Raw genomic sequence first — 21,640 nt, 5'->3', positions numbered from 1 at the left:
ACTTGAAACTTGCACAAACGGTAGACGACATAGTCGTCTACATTTGGACAAAGTTTCAAATTTGTTTAATGAAACGCTGATTTTTGCCGATTTTTTAATAAATATTGATTTTTCTTCTCACGTCGCGTGGTGCGTATCCTGCCCCGAGGGAAGAATAGAAGATGGAAAACCGTCGAATCCCTTTGTTCTCTCCTTTTTCTCTGGCATTTTTTCTTTAAAAAATCGGCAAAAATTCTTAAAATCAACTCAGAGAACCCTTCCCTATACCCTAAAGTTTTTCACTTCAAAATTTGTACTTTTTACTACACACTTGCACTGATAGGCATTAGAAATTTCGACAAATTTTGAAGTGGAAAACTTTGGGGTATAGGGAAGGGTTCTCTGAGTTGATTTTTTTGTTAATCATTCTGTATATTTGTAAAGAATGAAGAATTCTGCATCTTTTGGCACAAAGAAAAAAATTTTAGCTTGATTTTTAGTATTTTTTGTAAATTTTTGAAAACGCCGTATTTAACACGGCGCATATGGGGGAAAACGGGTGTACCTAATAAAGTGAACGATACCGTAGCGCCATGGGGGTTAATCCTACAACAATTTTGTGTGTGTAAAAAATGTAGATCATCATTAGATCTACTCAGGAAAAAAAGAAAAAAAATCTAACCCAAGCCAAGGGTAGTATTTGCACTTTTTCTAAGACACGTAGTGCCATAAGAATGCACTGAAACAAGAGGGGTGTACCTAATAGTTTGGTGGGTACTGTATAAGCAATACTGTTTTTAAATATCCCATTTCTCCATAAGCGCTGTGTTAAATATGGAAACACTTTTTCGCGCGGAAAAAATGGGTTTTAAGTTTAATTTTTTTACTCATTTAATCTCTTCGTAATTGTACCAAAATTGGAACTTTTAAAGAATGAAAGATTTCCTGCACTTTCACATTTTTTAAAATTATTTATTGTTTCAAGAAAGTATAATTACTCGGATCTTAAAAACATTGAAATTTTTAAATCGAGATTTTAACATGTTTCCATGAATATTTTTCAATGGGAGTTTTTACAAAAAAGGTTTATTGCAATAGTATAAACAATGCTTAAGAAAAAAAAACTAACTAATAATTTACTTGGGGTTAACCCCCTTTTTTGCCCAATTTGACTATACTATGTTAATTGTTTTAACTGGCAACCCTGGTAAGAGATGGTAGAGATTCTTCAAACTGGCAACTTTTTAGGTAGTCGGTAATCGTTTTTTTTAATACGGCGATGTCTCTTCTTCATCTCTTCCACTACTTTTGAGGAAACACATTTCAAGGGTTGAACACCCTTCAGGGCTTCATTACAGAACTTTATATATGGAATACCACAAAATCCACCAGACCCAGGCTTTCGTCGAAAGCAAAAAAGCAACTCAATGCCATATATCAGCAAACATCACTTGATGTTCAAACATCACTTGATGTTTGCGCAATCTTCCATAACAAAAAATAGACGAACAACTTCAGAAAAATTCTTTGCACGAGTCAGATAGATAGGACTACGCCACAAAAACCAAAAACCCCACCACTTGCGTTCAACGGTTCAAACGGTTCAACAGCCGTTGTTGTCCTTCGCGTTGGGATTTCCCCAAGTTTTCAACGGTAGTTTGATCAATTTGAAGTTAATTAATTCGCCTAGATGATCTCGCGATCTGGTATTTTAAGTGACTGTTTCTCTTTTTTCGTTTCGGAAAGTCGTATCAGTTGGTTTAGAATGGGAAATATTAGTAACTCGTAAATGTCATCTAATACTTTTTGTTTGTTTTCTAACATAGAAAGCCATTCAGAAATGAAGAACAGCTATAAGAATGTCAAAATTGACCACAGGGTGGGGTTTTCTCACCAACCATTCTTCGTCTTGAAATAGGATTTGAGCAATTCCCATCACTGTCCATACAACAACATCGCTTCTATCGATCTCGAGGGTATTCTGGACTAAATCTTCTAAGATCAAAGTGTTCTCCAAAGAACTCCAAAAGGTAGAGCGAGATAGAAAATAAACGTGAACGATCCAAGCGACGTTCTTCCAATCCATCAAGGGGACGTTTGTTTACATTGTAGACAAAAATTACATTACCCAAGTCGTACTTTCCTACTATCCGTCGACTAGTAAAGAGGGCTTGAATAATCCAGTTTGTTATTTTCTGTTTCAACAACAATTTTAGTTGTTTTGCGTTCTCGACTTCTTTTATCCCTTCGAAAACTTCTTTTTCCAATTGCGTTTGATGCAGGACTGGCTTCGGGATTAGGTTGCCTCTACGAACGCGCACCTTCATTGCTTTTGCTTTTGCGCACCTTCATTGCGAGTCAAATAGGTTAGAGAACTACTCTCAACAAGAGATCTGAGGTCGGTTTTGCACATTTACTTCGTGGATATTGAAATATACTGCTATCAAGACTCTTGGGCAGTTTTGGAAATTTCGATCAGTAGTTTTAAGGTGGTATGATTAAGAAATAAAAAAATGTTATCTAATACTTCTTGTTTGTTTTCTTTCGTCCAGAAGTCACGAATTTTTACTTGGAAAGTCATGCAAAAATGAAGAACAATCATGATTTGTCAAAACTAACCATGGGATGTGGGTTTTTTTAACCATTCTCTGTCTTGAAATAATATTGCCGATTGCAACATCATTTCCGTCAGTCTCAGCTATTCTTCTCACATTCCATGCGTGTTCTGAAGTTTGGTGTTGCAATTGTAATTAGGCAGGCATTGGGGAATTTGAAGACAGTTTCGAGGACGGATGACATTCTATCTAAGTAATTTTATAAATTGAAAGACAAATCGAATCAAGAAGAAAAAGACAAGACAAGAAAAGAAAAAAAAATTATTTTTACAATATTTTTGACTTTTGCGGTGTAGTGCCCGGGTTTTTTACACTGAAAAAAAAAACACGAAGATTTAAATTGAAAAAATTGTTTGTTTTGCTCGCAGTCCCGCCTAGGTATCAGGCTGATTCACCTCCATTTTTTCCTGTCTTTTTTAATCTAATTAGGATTATTAATCCGAACCCTCTTCACAACCCCAGTTGTGGTTCGGGTAATAACAATCACTTTCTCCAACACTTCTTTCTTACCCAAGGCAAACTGCACTGTGGCATCCCGGACCGCTACAATGTGAGGGTGTTCCGCTGCTGGAGGAATTCAAAGCTGTGACTCAGAATCCTCACCTCCTCTTCCTCACGATTCTATCTCTCTTGCTTGTTTCTCGTCCTCGTCTCTTATCTCTCGTCTCTTGCTTTTTGAAAAAATAAGCATTTGGATTGGGTAATTCCTTTTTAGTATATGATCATCGACGAATTTAGCTACATGGACACCCACACAAAGAAAGAGATTTATTCCTTTTCAACCGTCACGTTAACCTTTCTATTAAGGTCACCTTGAAGGGTCGGTTAACTGAGCCCCCTCCAGAACACAAATCATTGCAGGTCGCGGTCCTTGTTTTTTTATGGCAAAGATTGTTTCATTGGTTCTCATTCATTGGGATCCATCCTTTCGGGGTGGAAATAAAGATGGGAGGGATTAAAGCCATAGCAGTGTAATCTAGTATATAGTCTTCTGAACAGTTTTAATTTTATTCTCTAAAAAACCGTTGACCAAGTTGAACATTTTATTTAACGTTCAGTGCGATTAAAAAGAATGTTGAAAATTAACACAATAGTGTTTTATTTTATAATCTATTTTGGATATACATGGTCATCGCGTTAGTTATCAATGAAGAATGGGAAACTTTGGATAATTCAACGCATACGTTTCAAAAGTTCAACAATTTGAAATATAAATCTTTAATTAAAGGAATAACAGCCGTTCTTTAACAAATTTGAATGAAACAGTGATTCAATATTAATTGTGTTTAATAAATCATATGAAAATTTTAATTTTGCTAACATTTTGTTTTAGTTGCATCATGTATGAACAATTTTTCAGTGAATGATGAATTTGTCTACGATTTCAATTAGTTTTTTTGTATATATGATTTAATATGAATTAAATAAAGATGTGAACAAATTATTTTTTATTTGTGTTTATTTATTAAAAATCAATGATATTGCACCGACATAAGTATCGCAATACAAAAACGAATAAATCACTAACTATTTTTGTTAAACGTTTGTTTGTGATTTTGGTTGAACATCATCTTCACCTCTTTGCTTCGGCCAACGATAATGATTTGAGAAAATTTGCTGAAGCCGACAAATTATTATGTTTCACCGGATTTATGTCTGAGATTAGAGATTTTTCATAATATCTCTTGACAAGAGTCAATTGGGCATAAATGTTATGATGGACCGCCTTTTGCGGAAGCTGAAATAGTGCTACCCCTAGGTCTGGAATTGTTTATACGCGATTAAATATCCGTAAAAATAATTTCAGTTTTCCTACTGCAAATCAATTGCACCTACGGAATCTTTTATAACATATGGAATCTTTTATAGCTCTCCCCCAACCCAGTTCGATGTTTTATTGTGATTGACGTCGTAGTCCTCATTTTTTGTGTAAAAAAAGTCGTTGAGACTCGGCCAGCGAAACGCTGGTTGCCAAAGACTCGCAGATCCGAGTCCACCGATTTCAGCTCGAATAACCTGCTGTTGTGTTTTTGCAGGAGCTGGACTTTGAATTTCTTAAAAAATGGCCATTCAAGATTCGTCTTTCTCAGACTCAATTCGACATGTCCTGGATGTATCGTTGCAGCTGCTCTGAAGCATATAATTTCAAATGCGGAGTACTACGGACCATCTCTTTTCCCTTTGGGAACTGATGTGGGGACTATGTCTTCCCATAGCCTTCTCTTCTTTCATTATTGCAGGATTCTGGTTTAACAGATGTAGTGCTCCATGCTTTACTCGTTATAGATGTGCTTGCTACAAGAGAGGTCTTAGGATTGATACCAAATGTTTTTAGTGCCCTTTTCTTGAAAGCTCGAGGTTTGGCCTCGTTCGCGCCTGCAAACTTTACAGTGACTATTTAAAGTTCTGCTTCCTCCCAAATACTTGCCGGCAAGCGACGCCGTCGGAGCTCGGATGCTATGGTAGATAATGGAACGCACCATTTATAACAAAAGAAATCTTTTATAGCTCTCCCCAACCCAGTCCGGTGTTTTATTTTGTGATTGACGGTGCAGTCGTCATTTTTCTGTGTGCACTTTGATACATTATAACTATTCACCACAATTATTATTTCTAATATTTTCTATTTTTTGTTAATCAGGGAAAGAAAAGATGGAGTTCACTTTTTGTTGAAATGGAAGGATTTTGTAGAACCTATTTTGTAGAAACTACGTGGGAGCATCACTCTAACATGGACAGACCTTTTCTTTCTCTCATGCTTTTCCTTAAAAGGTGAAAAAGGGATTAAAATATGGGGGAGTAGTTTGATTCTTAGTATACCTTCCGTCAATTTGAAATAAAAACACATAGAGCAATTTGCCTGCTCAAGAAATTAACAAGCGTGACTGTATAGTTTTCAACAGAATGTCCATTCATCGTTTCAATTATAAGCATTCCCATGGACTTGCGTTACGGTTATTAGCGCGCCGCTGCAACACCGGTAGCAATATTCCGCAAGAGGTAGGGTTCACCTTCAAACGGCAAACCTGATTTCATGTAATTTACGATAACCTTAGTGTCTTCTTGATCTCTTTTATATCGACTTTAACCTAGTACTTTGTGTTGTTCGCTCGTTTTACAATGTATTCCAGCAAATTCTTGAGTGAGCTTGTTGATTACACCACTTTTTCGTATAGAATTAACCCACGTAATTTGCTGTATTTTTGCTATTCCTTGTCTAGATGTTAGTCCTCCTATATATGGGAATAAATGTTGTATAAAACTGAATAGGTAATGAAAATATCGTTATGCATAGGAAATCTCACTTCTACTTTTGCAACTAGCCACTAAATCTTGTTCTATTGCGCGATCAGGTGAATCCGCAGCGAAATAGTGATTAGTTCTTTCTATAACATGGTTTCCTTTTTTAAACTGATGAAGAAAATCAAGATGTTTTTCTTTTTGTTGAGACATTTCTTAAAGATATAGGTGTAGAGACTTAGTGTAATTATTGTGCCCAGCAGCTGCTAGATAAGGCAACATCTCATAAGCTGACTGCAAATGAAGAAACCAATTTCCAGTTCGTTCTGCACGCAAAAAACTACGGTAAACTGATACCATACTCATAAATTGTATCCACAGCCTTGCAGTCCTACAGAAATGTTATTAATATTTAAAAAAATGTGTGTTATGTATGCGTAATAGTTCGATAACGAAATAAAAACCATAATTCCTTAAATCTTTCAACTGTGTTAATTCACTGAGAAGAGAGTTGTGTACCTCAATGAGAACACTTGCCTTTGCTACACAATCAATTGTTGTAGAGGAGTGATTGATTTTTTCAAAAATTTCTGTAAGCATACCCTATAGTAAATTCTTGAAAGTTCCAATATTAATTAATAAAATTACAAAATTTGAATAGGTTGTTAGATTCAATGAACAATAAATTTTCTGAAATTGATGATCCAAACCTTGTTGTCCCCACGATAGGAAATGATTGGGATTTTTCCAGTATTTAATATGTCTTCATTTGTAATTTTTCGGTTCCAAGGAATAGCTTTCTTTCTCACAAATGGAGCTGGGCACATTGCGGCCATAATTTCCATTCCGTGGAATGTTTCTTTCTCATCAATGGTTGATGTATTGTGATCTGCGTTATCTGCAATATGTTGGCCGGAAAGTTGAGGAGAATATCCCTCTAAATCAGTGTTAATTTCAAACGCAAAAATAAGTTCAAAGTCAACTACATCGCCATAAGATGAGCAAAAACCCAGTGGATGAGGTAAATCGATATGTTGTCGTGAACCAAGTGAATGTTGAAGGGTTATTGCTAATCCAAGTAGAAGTGGCGCAGCGATTGATTTAGGGAGAACAATGGCTTGACCAATTCCAACAATGTTTCTTTCTTGTCTTTTCTGGTAAAAAGATTTCCCATAAATTCCAGATTCCGTTTAGAATGGAGGTGTGACCTCCTTTTATATTCATAATTACTTACCCTACTTTAACAACATTCTTTTAACAAGCAATCCACCACTCAAGCGCACCAAATCTATGGACCCCCTTTTTCCCATTCCGCTATGGGACCTAAAAATCTGTAATAATTCAGACATATCCAGTTTTCTACTCTGAATTCACCGCATTTTGCAGAATTGAAATATGCCTTGCCGTTCGGGAGGTATTTAATGTTAAAGTTTGGGTTTTTCAAATTTTAACAATTTTGGGGGTCTTTGGTTTCGCTTTTTGAGTAAATGCTAACCATAAAAAAAAATTATCGCAAAAGTTTGCTCGGCCATCCCTCAATACCAATCCAAAAGGAATTTACATTCCGGATTAGATTGGGCGAGTTATTCCCAATCTAGTAAAGTGCAATTTTGACCAGTTTCCCACCCAGCCTAGTCGCCATTTTTATCACTCTCCCTCGCGTTTCTGGCGGATGAAAAAGCATTGAAGAAAATAACACAAGGAATTTTCAAGGTTGTACGAGAACATATCCCAGTGGCCTGAACGGTTGCTTCAGAATCTCTTCTGCAATTTCAAGTTTCCAAGAACGAAACTGATAAGCTAAGTATGAAAATTATTAGTAAACCAAAAACTTTTGACGTAAATGATCTAAAATTGAAAGTTGGTCAATATATGATGAATCCATTAGATAAAAACCTTTAAATTGACATCTTTTTAATCAAGATAACTGTAATACATTTGATTATGGAATACACTGATTGTTTTGAACAAAATTAATTAATTCAATTAATTCAAGAATTTCAATAATAATGACAGCTGGCACGAAGTTATAATAAAAAAGTTATTACTGGTTTTACAATAATAGTAATTGTGTACACGTATTCCCAAAGCATTGGGGTTTGGTATATGATGAAGATTTTCTGTACAACAGGCTGTAATGTAGTAGGCGTCACAGTCACTGACTCCGTCGTCGTCGTCGTCATTCATTATAGAATTTGTTTTTATGCATTTGTTGACAAAATCCATAAATTTAATCATTTGAGCCAAATCATTGCCTGTTTCTACCATAGCTTCAAATTCTTGATAAATACTTGCATAACGTCAATCTTTGAAAAATAAAAATATAATAAATAATAATAAAAGAAAAATATGTATTTTTGTAAAGAATTCGAGACTTACATTTTAGACAAGTTGAAACTGGTCTTCTCAGAACGGACTGGGGTATCCCCCTCTAGTTTTTACCGATTTTCTAATCCTCTAAAAGGGACACATACATAAATGACCCTCACAAAAGGACCAATGCCGAGTACTCAACATGACAAAATCTTTCATGTTCCTTCTTTTTTATTGGATGTTATTCATACACATACTTTTATATGGCAAATGGAATATTTATATTTTAGCAAAATTTTAAAAATATTTAGACGTTAAACATTTTTTGTAGTATAATTTCGTTGTTTATAAACAACGAAAATGGATTATTTCAGTAAATTATCAAATTTATTTGTTCAAAGAAATAGTTTATGTGAAATTTACGAAGAATTTCAACGAGATGTCTTGGAGCTAACATCAAATCAGAAGACAGAGGCAGAGCTGATTCCAGTGTTATTTGCCAAAAAACTTGCAAGAAATTTGAAAAGATCAAGATTTCTGAATAACCATTTAATCGACGAAGGAGTTGGACATCTGAGTGGCTATATTCTAATTGCAGTTGTCTTGTTAAGTTTAGTAATTGACGAGGTAACAAAACGTTTCTGTAATGTTTACAACAATTTTATGTTTAATGACACGTATAAATTTATCTTGTCTTATGAACTAACTGTTGATGACATTCATTTTTTGCAGCAACGGATTATTCAATGTCTTGGCGGAAAAGGTTGTCCATTTGCAAAAAATATTCAAGTGCTATAATTTTCCTGTTAGCTATAGATCAAAAAGAGAAAAGTAGCTAACCAGAAATTATTTGTCTTCAATGGTTCCCATTTCTTTACAATATCACCAATTCTTTGTTCTTTTCCATTCAATGTGTATTATAATTTCCATAATTCGTGAATGTATCTGTGATTTATTCTTGTTTGTATTGCGATACTTATGTCAGTGCAATATCATTGATTTTTAATACATAAACAAAAATAACAAATAATTTGTCCACATTTTTATTTAATTCATATTAAATCATATACACAAAAACCGTAGACAAATTAATCATTCACTGAAAAATTGTTCATACCTGATGCAACTAAAACAAAATGTTAGTGAAATTAAAATTTTCATATAATTAACAAAAAAAATGAATATTGAATCACTATTTTATTCAAATTTGTTAAAAAACGGCTGTTATTCCTTGGATTAAAGATTTATATTTCAAATGGTTGAACTTTTGAAACGTATGTTGCATTATCCAAAGGTTCCCATTCTTCAGCGATAACTAACTCGATGACCATGTATATCCAAAATAGAGTATAAAATAAAACACTTGTGTTAATTTTTAACATTCTCTCTATTTGCACTGAACGTTAAATAAAATGTCCAACTTCGTCAACGGTTTTTCAGAGAATAAAATAAAAACTGTTCAGAAAACTATATACTAGATTACAACTGCTATGGTTTTAATCCCTCCCATCTTTATTTCCACCCCGAAGGGATCCCAATGAATGAGAACCAATGAAACAATCTTTGCCATAAAAAAAACAAGGACCGCGACCTTGCAAAGATTTGTTTTCTGGAGGGGGCTCAGTTAACCGACCCTTCAAGGTGACCTTAATAGAAAGGTTAACGTGACGGTTGAAAAGTGTTAAGTCTGCGTTAGGCACTGTATTCTAAGTCCACAAGGCATATGAAATACACAAGACGGGAACGGTAAGACCTTCCTCCACTCTACTCTCGACTCGAATGCCGTTCACTCCGTGGCCCTCTGGCGTAAGCCTTTCGTGCGCCATCTGTGATCGCATTCGATACATCACAACTCCTCCCGAGCCCTCGCTCGGTACAAACAAACAGAACAAACATATAGAATGATGATTCCATGAATACATCCAATGGGAAGCGAATGTCGGCGACACTTTGGGGTGGATAGGGGACACTTGCATATTAAACGAGCACAAATGATCAAACGGGAATGGTTGTACGACATGGAATAAATTACACAGATGTGATGACCCTCTGCTTCCGGATGCGAGTTCCACGGCGTGGGCCGTCCGGCGCCGGAACGATGGGAGGCTGTTGGGTTGATGCGGGGGGAACGATGACATCCGCTACCGTGGGCGCGCTGCCGTCTGCCGATGGGTTGATTCGGACGATCGTCGCCGTCGTCTCTTCTTCCGCCGGGACCAAGGGGCGGAGGAACCGCCGATTGCGCCACAGGACGCTGCCACTAGCAAATTTGATTCGGTAGGATCGGTAGCGGCCGACCGCCACAATGACGCCCACATGAGTCCAAAGCTTGGAATCCGGGTCTTGGATCCGTACCGGCGTGCCGATCCGAAGTGGTGACAATGGGCGGGTATGAGCGTCGTACCGAAGTTTAGTTTCAGCAGCCGCCGCCGCCTGTCGCTCCCGTGCTATCATGGCGTCCTTCCATTTGGGAGCGTAGGATGATCGATGCGCCGGCACGATGGAGCGGAGTTGGTGGCCGAATAAAATTTGTGCCGGTGATGCACCGCTCTCGTGGGGGGTGTTCCGAAACTCCAGGAGCCCCGCTAGAAATTCTTCCGATGATAAATCTCCGGTCTTCGCCACTAATTCTTTTATCGCCTTCACTGCTGCCTCCGCATGGCCGTTGCTCTGGGGGTAATGAGGGGAAGAGTTACCCCATGCCACGCCCCAACGTTTCAGTGTCTCTTGGAAAACTCCGGCATCGAATTGAGGTCCATTATCCGAGCGGAATCGCATGGGCACGCCCAGCTCGACGAAATTGTGCACGACTGCCTGGACTACTTCTCGCGCGGTGGGATCGCGTCGCCACTGGTGGACTACCGGCCAACCCGATAATCTGTCCGCGTATACCAGCACATGGTGGTTTCCGTGCTGGAATAAGTCGGCCGACACGTCTTCAAATACGAATGTCGGTAGCGGGTCTGACATCAGTGGCTCCTGGCACTGGCTCGGTCGCCTCTCCTGGCACTTGGAGCAGCGTTCGACGAGCATCGTGACGTCGTTCGATATTCCCGGCCAATATACCGTCTGCTGGGCCCGTCGTTTTGTCCGGACGATGCCCTGGTGGGCGGCGTGAAGTTTTTGGAGAATGTTACGGCGAGATGAGAACGGCACCACGATACGGGATCCAAAGAGGACAAGGCCGTCTTCCGTAGACAGTTGGTGACGAATGGACCAAAACTGACGTATGTAGTTCGTCACGCGGGCACGGTCCGTGCCGAAACCTGATTCGACTGCCGCCACTAGGGCCGTGTAGTCCGCGTCTGCCACGGCGGTGGATCGCAGATCGGCCAGCAAAGCGTCCGGCAAATGATCCGACGGGGCCGATTCGTCTTCAGAGTTGCACACAGCCGCGATCGACTGAATCACCACATTCCGAACGGAAAAATCAAGGTCGGAACCCACACGTTCATCTTCCGGCGCTGGGTCGTTGACTGGGGCCCGTGATAAGGCGTCTGGAATGGCGTGCTCCTTCCCCTTTCTCCAAACGGTTGTGAAAGAATAGGGCGACAGTCGCTCTTTCAGACGCTGTATTTTAGGATTGTCTATAGCATCCAGGGTATGCTTGTCTAAGATTGCTACGAGGGCCTGATGATCCACCATCAGGGTGAAATTTGGAAGACCAGATAGGTATAAGCGGCACTTTCGGATCGCCCACTCGACTGCAGCCAGCTCCAGCTCCACGATGGCGTATCGTGATTCGACATCGGAGCACCAACGGGAATTGGCATCCACTAGACGCCAGCCTCCGTCGTGTCGCTGCATTAGCGCATACCCCATTCCGTTCTTACGCGAGGCGTCGACTTGGATGACTGTTTCACGGTCTGGTTCGAAATGGACCACCACGGGCGGGGAGATTAAAGCCAACTTAACGGCGGCGAATGCTCGGTCATGGTCCGGCGTCCACACGTATGGGTTGCGTGTGCTAAGAAGAGGTCGGAGGGGTTCCTTCGCCGCTGCCACCTCCGTCGAAAATCCGGCGAGTTGCTCCACCAAGCCCATGAATGACCGTAATTCTGAAATATTAGTCGGCCGGGGAAATTGAGACAGGGCCTTTAATTTGGCCTCCTCGATGGTGACTCCGCCGTGCTTGATCTCGTATCCAACCCACGACACACGATTTTGGGCGAAACGAAACTTTTCTTTGCTGAAGGTAATCCCGGCGTCGCGTGCCGCTTGAAGAACTTCACACACTCCCCTCACGTGCTCGGGGAAGGTACGATCGAAGCGAAGCAGATCGTCGACCACACGCACCGTATTTGACACTGCGGCGAACGCAACATCCGCCCTCCTGTTGTATTCGTCACCCGAGCAACTGAGGCCCATGGACGCGCGGAGGAACTTAAAACGGCCCCACGGCGTCATAAAGGTGGTTAAATGTTGACAGGAGGGATGGAGGGGAATTTGATAGTACCCGTTGGCGGCGTCGAAACTGGTGTAGAATCGGCACTCGCTGTCTATTTCGGCGACCGCATCACGTGGAGTACGCGTAGGGTGAGTTGGCCGCAGGACGAACTTATTTAATCGGGTATGGTCGACACAGATGCGGATCTTGCCGGTCTTGGCATTCCTAATCACCACCAGGGGGGCGGCCCATTCCGTCGCTTCGGTCACTGGCACGATCACTCCCTGCGACACCAATTGGTCCAGCTTGGACTTCACTTCCGGACGATCACTAAATGGGATTGGTCGGGCGCCGTTCACATAATATGGCACTGCATCGTCCCGCAATTGAATCATCATATCTGGCCCCACCATTGTCCGTAAACCATCTTCCTGGTCAAACACAGAATCGAATTCTGCTGCGATAGTCGCCTCGATTTCTGCGATCTGTTCCGCTGATGGGTCCAAGGGTAAGTGAATGCCCCGTAGAAATTCCCACTCTGATGGTTGAGACGGCTGATCTGCATCCTCTGTCGGCGAAATCTGCACGGACTGAATTGGTGTCAGTGGCTGTGGGTAATCCGCATGGATGATTGCAAGATTCACGCAATCCAAACGGCAGATGAGCATTCCGCGTATTTCCGGGCAAAACACCACCGTCATACGGGTACACCGACCGCCATAACGAACGGAAATTTCGTGCTGCCCGATGGATAGGAGTGGAGTGGACCGGTCAGTCATGACCAGTTCGAAAGGGGAATGCAATAGGTCCGCTTCGGTCATACCTAAAGCCGCCATGACATCGCGCCCGGCCACGCTCACCTCTGCTCCAGGGTCGGGGATTGCGTCATCAATTGTCGCGACCGACGAGCCGCTCTCGTCCAACAACACCTCCAATGCGATGGTGGGGGATCTGCGTTGCCGATGGTTGGCTTGCACGTTGCCAATAGTAATGTGACCGACTTTTGATTTCGATCCGCCGCTGCCGCCACCGCCGCCGCTGCCGCCACTGCTGCCACCGCTGCTGCCACCACTGCTTCCGTTGCCGCCACCCCCGCCGCTCTTTCCTCTGTCGCGATTGGGGCACTTTGGGGCAAAATGGTCCGGTTGACCGCATGAATGGCACGTGCGTCCTATGGCCGGGCACGTAATCCCAGTGGAGTGCGCTGCGTGACCGCATGATTTGCATTCGTTTGCATATGGGCGCTCCGTGCGATTGCGTTTGTTCTGGATCAATGATATGCCGGAATGGCCACTTAAAGATCGTTCATTGGCCCGTGCGGATTCTTCACTCCTGCAGATGTTGACTGTCGATTGCAGGGCGGGAAATGGGCTCATTGCCAGCAGCTTTTTCTTGGTTTCAGCATCTCTCGTGCCGGCAATGATGCGCGTGACTAGACGGGTGTCGAAACAGGTTGCACATAAATCTGCCGCTTCAGCTAAGCGGCGGAGTGCGATATAAAAATCGTCGAACGTTTCCGATGGACCTTGTCGCCGTTCTTCAAAGGCGACTCTGTCGAGGGCGATGTTACGTTTCGCGCGGACGTAATCGGCGATGCGATCCAGTACCAAATCCGGAGTGGTGATCGTGGTGGGCAGTATACCCAGCGCCACCTCGACAATTTGTTGCATGGCAGGGTCCAGGGCCATACGGAAAGCCGCCATCTGCTCCGACCCAGGATATGTTGCCAGTTGGCTTAGTTCGGCGAAGTCGTTCCAACGGTTCCTCCAGGACCGCAGGAGGGGAATGGTGACATCGCCGTGAAGTTTTTCCACGCTAGAGGTGTCCAGCCGCCGTCGTTGAGGCGTTGCCGGAGTAACAAGACCGCCGCCGCCGCCACCGCCGCCACCAGCGCCACCGCCACCACCAGCGCCTCCACCGGCCGCCGTGATCAATGTTTGCAGTTGACCAGAAATGGCCAGTAATTGAGCCTCCAGGGTGTCGATCCGGTTTCCGGCCGCCGCCGCCGCCGCTAACGCATCCGCCGCCGTTGGTGCCGCCGGTGGTGCTGCCATTGCGTGTGTGGCTCGCAGACGAGCACGGGTGATGATGGGTGAAGTAGCGATATGTTGCTTCCTTTTGGACATAAACGGAGCGCGAGTAGAATCACAGCCGCTCACTGGCCACTATGTTCAACGATGCTGTGTCACGCAGAATATACGATGCAGGGATGGTACAAAAGGCACATCGACGATTTTGCACCGTGTGTTGCGCCACCTGTTGGTCGAAAGCGAACTTCGTGGGAATACGGAACAAACAGGCACAAATAAGGCACTAATAACACTCGTCGCACAGAAAAAGAAAAAGTCGGGTTGAGAAATTAACTCAGCGAGAAAAGTAGTTGGGGCCGCCTGATATGCCGTGACTCTGATCTGCCGACATAAACGAGGGGCTGCAAAAACCAAGATGGCGGCGCCCATAAGCCGCGTGCGTTGGTCGGGTTCGCACCACAAAAAAAATGTCGATAAATCGAGAAAATTCAAAGCAATCTGAAATGCCGCACAACTAACAGTACGAGGACCGGCACATGTGTGACGCCTCCGACAGAGTGGCCTCCTGCACTATCAGGAGTGGGGATTCGATCGTCAAGGCAAGATGGCGGCGTACATGGGCCGCATGGACGAAAGTCGAACACTGAGGGCGAGGAACACAGGGAAACGCAGGGTTCACTAGAGTCACGAAAAAAGTACACCACTGTGTTTAGCAATCGTAGGTGCGTGAGACCAACTGCGCCATGTTAAGTCTGCGTTAGGCACTGTATTCTAAGTCCACAAGGCATATGAAATACACAAGACGGGAACGGTAAGACCTTCCTCCACTCTACTCTCGACTCGAATGCCGTTCACTCCGTGGCCCTCTGGCGTAAGCCTTTCGTGCGCCATCTGTGATCGCATTCGATACATCACAAAAAGGAATAAATCTCTTTCTTTGTGTGGGTGTCCATGTAGCTAAATTCGTCGATGATCTTATACTAAAAAGGAATTACCCAGCCCAAAGGCTTATTTTGTCAAAAACAAGAGACGAGAGACAAGCAAGTGAGACGAAATCTTGAGGAAGAGATTCTGAGCCAGAGCCTTGAATTCCTCCAGCAGCGGAACACCCTCACATTGTAGTGGTCCGGGATGCCGCAGTTGTTCTTTTTTTTTGCATGACTTTCCAAGTAAAGATTAATGACTTCTGGACGAAAGAAAACAAACAAGAAGTATTAGATAACATTTTCGATTTATTGATCATACCCCAAAAACTACTGATCGAAATGTCCAAAACTGCACAAGAGAAGAAGTCTTCAATGATAGCAGTAAATTTCAATATCCACGAAAGAAACGGGCAAAACCGACCTCAGATCTCTTGTTGAGAGTAGTTCTCTAACCTATTTGACTCGCGATGAATGAAGGTGCGCGGTCGTAGAGGCAACCTGATCCCGAAGCCAGTCCTGCATCAAACGCAATTGGAAAAAGAAGTTTTCGAAGGGATAAAAGAAGTCGAGAACGCAAAACAACTAAAATTGTTGTTGAAACAGAAACTAACAAACTGGATTATTCAAGCCCTCTTTACTAGTCAACGTATGGTAGAAAAGTACGACTTGGGTAATGGAATTTTTGTCTACAATGTAAATAAACGTCTCCTTGATGGATTGGAAGAACATCGCTTGGATCGTTCACGTTTATTTTCCATTTCACTCTGTCTTTTGGAGGTCATTGGAACACTTCGATCTTAGAAGATTTAGTCAAGAATACCCTCGAGATCGATAGAAGCGATGTTGTTGTATGGACAGTGATGAGAATTGCTCAAATCCTATTTCAAGACGAAGAATGGTTGGTGAGAAAACCCCACCCTGTGGTCAATTTTGACATTCTTATAGCTGTTCTTCATTTCTGCATGGCTTTCCAAGTTAAGATTCATAACTACTTGACGACAGAAAAAAAAACAAAAAGTATTAGATGACATTTCCGATAATAATTCCCATTCTATCCCAATAACTGATCGTACTTTCCGAAACAAAAAAGAGAAAAAGTCACTAAAAATACAACTTGCTGTATACTTGAACATTTACGAAGTGAAACGAGCTAAAGAATCCACCAGTCTATTGATGAGAACATGCGCAGATCATCGAGGCAAATTAATCGACTTTAAATTGATCAAACTACTGTTGAAAACTGGGGGAAATCCCAACGCGAAGGACACCAACGGCTCAACCCCTCTTCACCTGCTGGCGTTGAATGACTGCAAATGGTGGTTTAAACCACCTTATCGCACCATACGTCAAGTCTCTGGCCCAGCCCAAAATTGCTGCCCATTGCCAATTTTCCTTTTTTTTAAATGGACCAATTTTTGAATGACATTAACGAAATGCTGACATGCATTGTGTGCATGGAAAAGTACGTTAGACCGAAAGTGCTTCCATTCCAGCACACATTTTGCATGGATTGCATTTTGAGCTGCGTTGAACAACTTTATTTTAATGATCAGGTATTAAGTAAATTAAGTATTTTTGCCATTTTCAATTCAATTTCTTTGATCTTTTTTTTAGCTACCATGTCCTTTATGCCGAAAGGAGTGTGTAGTGCCTATAGGGAGGGCTTCCCAACTAATGTTACATTTCAACGACTTCTCGATCTGCCCGCCATTGCTGCACCGGATTTGGATCAGAATATACAACATTTACCCATTTACGGTGTGGTTGAAACAGCATCGGCCACAGCTCCTGATCAACAAGTGATGCCTGATCCTCCTCCACAACAAGTGATGCAACCGCGCACTACTGGAGTAAGCGACAACATCAGGGAGAATTTATTTGCGTTTCTCTACTCCTACCTAAAAATGGGACCCCAGTACACAGCGACACACAGCCGGAGAAACCAGACTTCATCGTGTGTCGCTTACAATACCAGGTAAGCTGTTTTTCATTTCATCGCGTATTTCATGTCTTACAAATCTTTGCTGCCTCATAAAATGTATTAATTTTTTCTTCTCTTTTAAGGTTTTGAAGAGCTAGATGTTTCTTGCGAAAGCCGTGTCAAAGATGATGCGAAAAATGTTTGTGCGTCAAGAATAGTCAACAAACTGATTTAACGTGGCTACATGACACGCGAGTGGGGGTAATTTTTTAAAAATTAATTTTTCTCCAAATTATTAATCTACGTGTTTTTTTTTTAATTCAGTTGTGGGCCAAACTTCCATTTGGCACAAAACTCCGTGGATTTTGAGCGTAATGCTGTTCCTGGCGGCTTCAATTACGGGTCAGCGAAATCGACAATGATTCAAGAACTGAGAAAAAAAATATTGTTCCTTCCATAACAGAACATAATTGGAAATACAATAACACATGCTTTTTCAAGTGTGTTATTTCTATTACTCGTGGTGAGTAATTTTTTAAATATTGTGTTTGAATGTAAAAGTTAAAATTTATTTTATTTCAGTTTGTTGTGTTGAATCAATCAGCACAACATCAAAATGGGATGCCAACCAAATGGCCAATTTTAAGTTGGCGCAAGCTCTGTTCCGAAGAGGCATTGTGGAACACTATTCATACTACATGGAACAGGCGGCAATTAAAAGGAACACGAACCCGAGGAACCCCATCATAGCTCCGACGACGTCTAGTTGGTTCTAGTGTGGTAGTTATTTTTGTTGTGCAAGTAATTTTGTTTTGGGTTGCATTGTGGTTCGTTTCAAGTGTAGAGAAAATGTTAAACTTTATGTAAACTAATTGGTAATTTAATTTTTAATTTTTTTTATTTGGCAACCAATTATAAAAAGTGGGCTATACAATGTCGTTGATTTGTCCCCTGCACACGGTCTGCGAGTCACAGAGAAAGGCTGATGCGATGTATGTACCTTTTAAGCCGCGATGCCACACGATTTGGTGCAAATTCTTTTATTATCAATTTGATGTTGAGGAAACGTCGTGGTCACCGCTGGAGGAGACGGACGAGCCACTCGGGTAAGCCTTTTTAACAAAAAAAAAGTTATTTGTTATTGGCATGCCGAGATATCATGTTTGTGGTATGCTAATTTATATTGTTTTGAGTTGTACTGGTCGAAACGGGCTGCTTTATTTTTAAAGTTCCGCAATGTTGGTAATTGCTGCTACGTCAACGCGGTATTGCGGGCTCTCTTTTCATTGAAGGACGTATGTTTGGAGCTGCAAGCAGTTCTCGCAACTGTTACCGAGCGGCCGCTGCTCCCCGTCATTGATTTGTTTCAGCAATTGATGTTGAAGAGCGCCAATAACGCTATGGAGGGAAAGCTGGTGGATATGCTACATAGGTATTTTGTTTTATTGTTGTTGTTTTTTATATTTTTACTTGCCATTTTCGAGGTTTTTTTTTGTTTCAATATTTTATTTTTTCGTTTGCTAATTTGTGTCATTGCTGCAGACTGCATTGTCTAGTAGTTGTTGTTGTTGGTAGCCTTTAAAAAAAATTTCCTTTTCTCTTTATTTATGTTGTCGGCGGCAGTCATTTTATAGGTCATCTTTATCTTGTGAATGGGAGATTTGTTGGTGAAGAGCAGCAGGACGCTGGTGATTTTTTTCTCGAACTTTACAATTACTTTGCCGAAGCTCTGCCAAACGAAGTCAAGCCCGGTTTGTCACAATATTTTGAGGGCGTCATACGTCAAAACGTCGTTTTCTAAAGGACGTCGTTCTTATTCATTCTCCGTTTTGACTTATTTTGGTTAGTTTTTCGATTGTTTAGAGTTCCATTTGTTAACGTAAAGATGTGCCTCGCTTTTAAAACTTTGAATGGTCTAGAGTTTTGTTACAAGTTTTTGTCAACGCTGATTTGTGTTGCAGGTGCGGATATGAAGACTGTGACTCTACAAACTATGGTTATATGGCCTCTACCAATGACTTTGAGAGGCTATACCCTCGGTGACTTTTTGGCAGAGTATTTGGCGGACGAGAACATTAAAGACTGGGAGTGTTTTAAATATGCTCATGGAGAAGCCGTCATGAAGAAGACTGTTGTGTCGTGGCCTCGGTTTGTTTACCCTTTTTAATTGAAGGCGATTTTTTTTAAATGTTTATTTCTGTTGTTTTTTTTGTTTGTTTTTGTTTTTTACAAATTAGTGTCTTTGTGATTTGTCTCCAACGCTTTTCCAACGGCGAGAAAAATGAGGCGCCCCTTTGCTTTACGGAAGTTTGGCAGTCCGCTGAGAAGGAAATTGAGCCGGACCACGAATACCTTTTGCAAGCTGTCGTGACTCATCTTGGCGAATACAAGTGTAGCAGCAACTGCTGCACTTGGAGACGAACAGTGAAGTAATGAAAGAGTGGCCAAGAATAACATTTTTTCTAAACATGTCCCTCTTGCGTCAAAAAATCCTTGATTCAGAAGATATAATATGCTCTTATTTTTTTAAATGTCCCTTTCTACTTCCTAGACTTGAGCAAGAAGTACCCATCACAATTTATGTTTATTTCATTTCCCTTGAATGTGAGCGATGTTGATCTGCTACTAGTGGAGTCAAGATAATTTTTGACCGGGAACAAATTGCAACACGAAATTTTTTCATGAGCTTTTTTATTACTATAATTTTATATTTGTTGTAAAAACCCTTCTCAGAAATAATAATTTTTGCTATAAAAAAAATAGAAAAAAAAATTTAAAAATGAGAAAATGTATTAGAATTGTGATAAGAAATAAAAATAATTTAGTTTTGACAGCTAATAGAGTTGGCTAACGTCCGAAGTTGCCAGTTTGCTGAAATTGTGAAAAATCGATTGGACACGTAAAAGTAAAATGTCTTGCATGGCGGCTTATGGAGTTTCGCCCGTTTTAGTTTTAGTTTTTAATTTTCCCATTTAAGTTGTCTTCAGTTGCTATTCTTAATTAGATAGCTACATTCCTTAGTTATCAGGTAATCTTTTAAGACTTATTTCCCCTCGATAATCATTGTAGTTTTTTTATTATGAATTTTTTTGTAACCGTCCCTACCGTGTTTACGAAAAAATATCGCCATTTCCTGCCCCAAGGGAAGAATGGAAAGAAGAGACGAAGGAAGAAACTAAGGGGGGGACAAAGGGGTGGCGCGGGGTTCTCTTTCCTCGGGGCAGGATATTGTCCTTGAAAACCAAATGCCTTTCACTTAAAAATTAATAATTGCATTGATGTATTTGCGCTTAAAGCAACTTTTTACATACCACATACATACGCTTGATTTTGCCTGTAGTGAATGCTGGTGTAATCGAGGAACGAACGTCCTTCCAATCCTGATCTCTCATCAAAGTGAGGAATTTCCGTACCACTTTGCTTTTGAAGGTGAAATTCTAAAGAAACAAAATATTGTAACTTGTAAACTGACAAATATATTATTGAAATTTTAAACGTCCATAATTGCGTCTATAGGTTACGTACTCTGCGATTGACAAAGTGGCCAAAATCCTTCACAAAGACGGACTTGATTACGTCAGCGTCTGTTATCCACAAGTTCGGAAGAGATCCATCAAAGTAACCGAAACATCATCAGCCATATTTTGTTACTATCTCTTGATCATATTTCGGTAAATTCTTGATTTTAAAAATTTTAAACAGTATACTATATAAGTTCAAGAGTTGCATTTACAAGAAAATATTTTAAAATTAAACAGAATTATATGAATTAAATTTATTTTACCGCTTTCCAGATTCCCCACATATTACCAACAAGGGGAAAAGGCTTGGGGCCGGGAATGCCTTGATCGGAGAAATACGTAAAGGACGACGTCACATACCTTGCCGATAATTTGAAAAACAAATGTTTATTATCAGAAAACTGAGACAACAAGTTCGTTGAGAACGAAGCCCACCTGAAGAAGATATATGCAGTTGACACGGTAACAAGAGCCCATGCCACGGGCGAATTCAGGAGAAGCGCAGTAGCGTCCATCTCGAATGAAAGAACAGACGTGACTGTTGTTTTGTTGTAGAAAATGAGAGGATGCCGAAAATACAAGGCCATCTTGTGGATGACTCCGTTGCATTCATCTCCTCCAACAAAGGCTAACAACAACAACAAAATTATTGCGATCCGTGGTCGCTTACTTTCTCTTTTCCTTTTTCCGGTAACCTTTATACACAAC

At 41.2% G+C, this 21,640-nt stretch overlaps 1 protein-coding gene and 2 long non-coding RNA genes across 3 annotated transcripts; 2 read left to right on the top strand and 1 right to left on the bottom strand.

Annotated features, from left to right (window-relative positions):
* The first annotated feature begins 19,291 nt into the window (after positions 1-19,291).
* LOC124193739 lies at positions 19,292-19,851 on the top strand. Its single transcript, XM_046587707.1, has 2 exons — positions 19,292-19,559; positions 19,649-19,851. The coding sequence occupies exons 1-2, from the start codon at positions 19,297-19,299 to the stop codon at positions 19,842-19,844; spliced, it is 459 nt and encodes a 152-aa protein (XP_046443663.1). The 5' UTR covers positions 19,292-19,296; the 3' UTR covers positions 19,845-19,851.
* An 865-nt stretch (positions 19,852-20,716) lies between these two features.
* On the bottom strand, positions 20,717-21,466 carry LOC124193581. The gene is made up of 4 exons (XR_006874313.1): positions 21,368-21,466; positions 21,196-21,292; positions 20,937-21,089; positions 20,717-20,848 (listed from the first exon to the last, which is right to left on the bottom strand). It is a non-coding gene; the product is annotated as an uncharacterized LOC124193581 (long non-coding RNA).
* Positions 20,753-21,527, top strand: LOC124193582. The gene is made up of 3 exons (XR_006874314.1): positions 20,753-20,840; positions 20,928-21,082; positions 21,206-21,527. It is a non-coding gene; the product is annotated as an uncharacterized LOC124193582 (long non-coding RNA).
* The last annotated feature ends 113 nt before the right edge of the window (positions 21,528-21,640 follow it).

This window comes from Daphnia pulex, chromosome 5 (genome assembly GCF_021134715.1).
Source record: "Daphnia pulex isolate KAP4 chromosome 5, ASM2113471v1".
NCBI lineage: Eukaryota > Metazoa > Arthropoda > Branchiopoda > Diplostraca > Daphniidae > Daphnia > Daphnia pulex.
Note: the sequence above shows the minus strand (reverse complement) of the source record. Positions and strands in the feature narration are given on the sequence as shown.

Bases quoted from the DNA above. Each gene is read 5' to 3' on its own strand.
- LOC124193739 (XM_046587707.1), top strand. From the start codon at position 19,297: ATGTGCCTCGCTTTTAAAACTTTGAATGGTCTAGAGTTTTGTTACAAG. The intron at 19,560-19,648 runs GTTTGTTTACCC...TTTACAAATTAG, and splicing joins ACTGTTGTGTCGTGGCCTCG to TGTCTTTGTGATTTGTCTCC.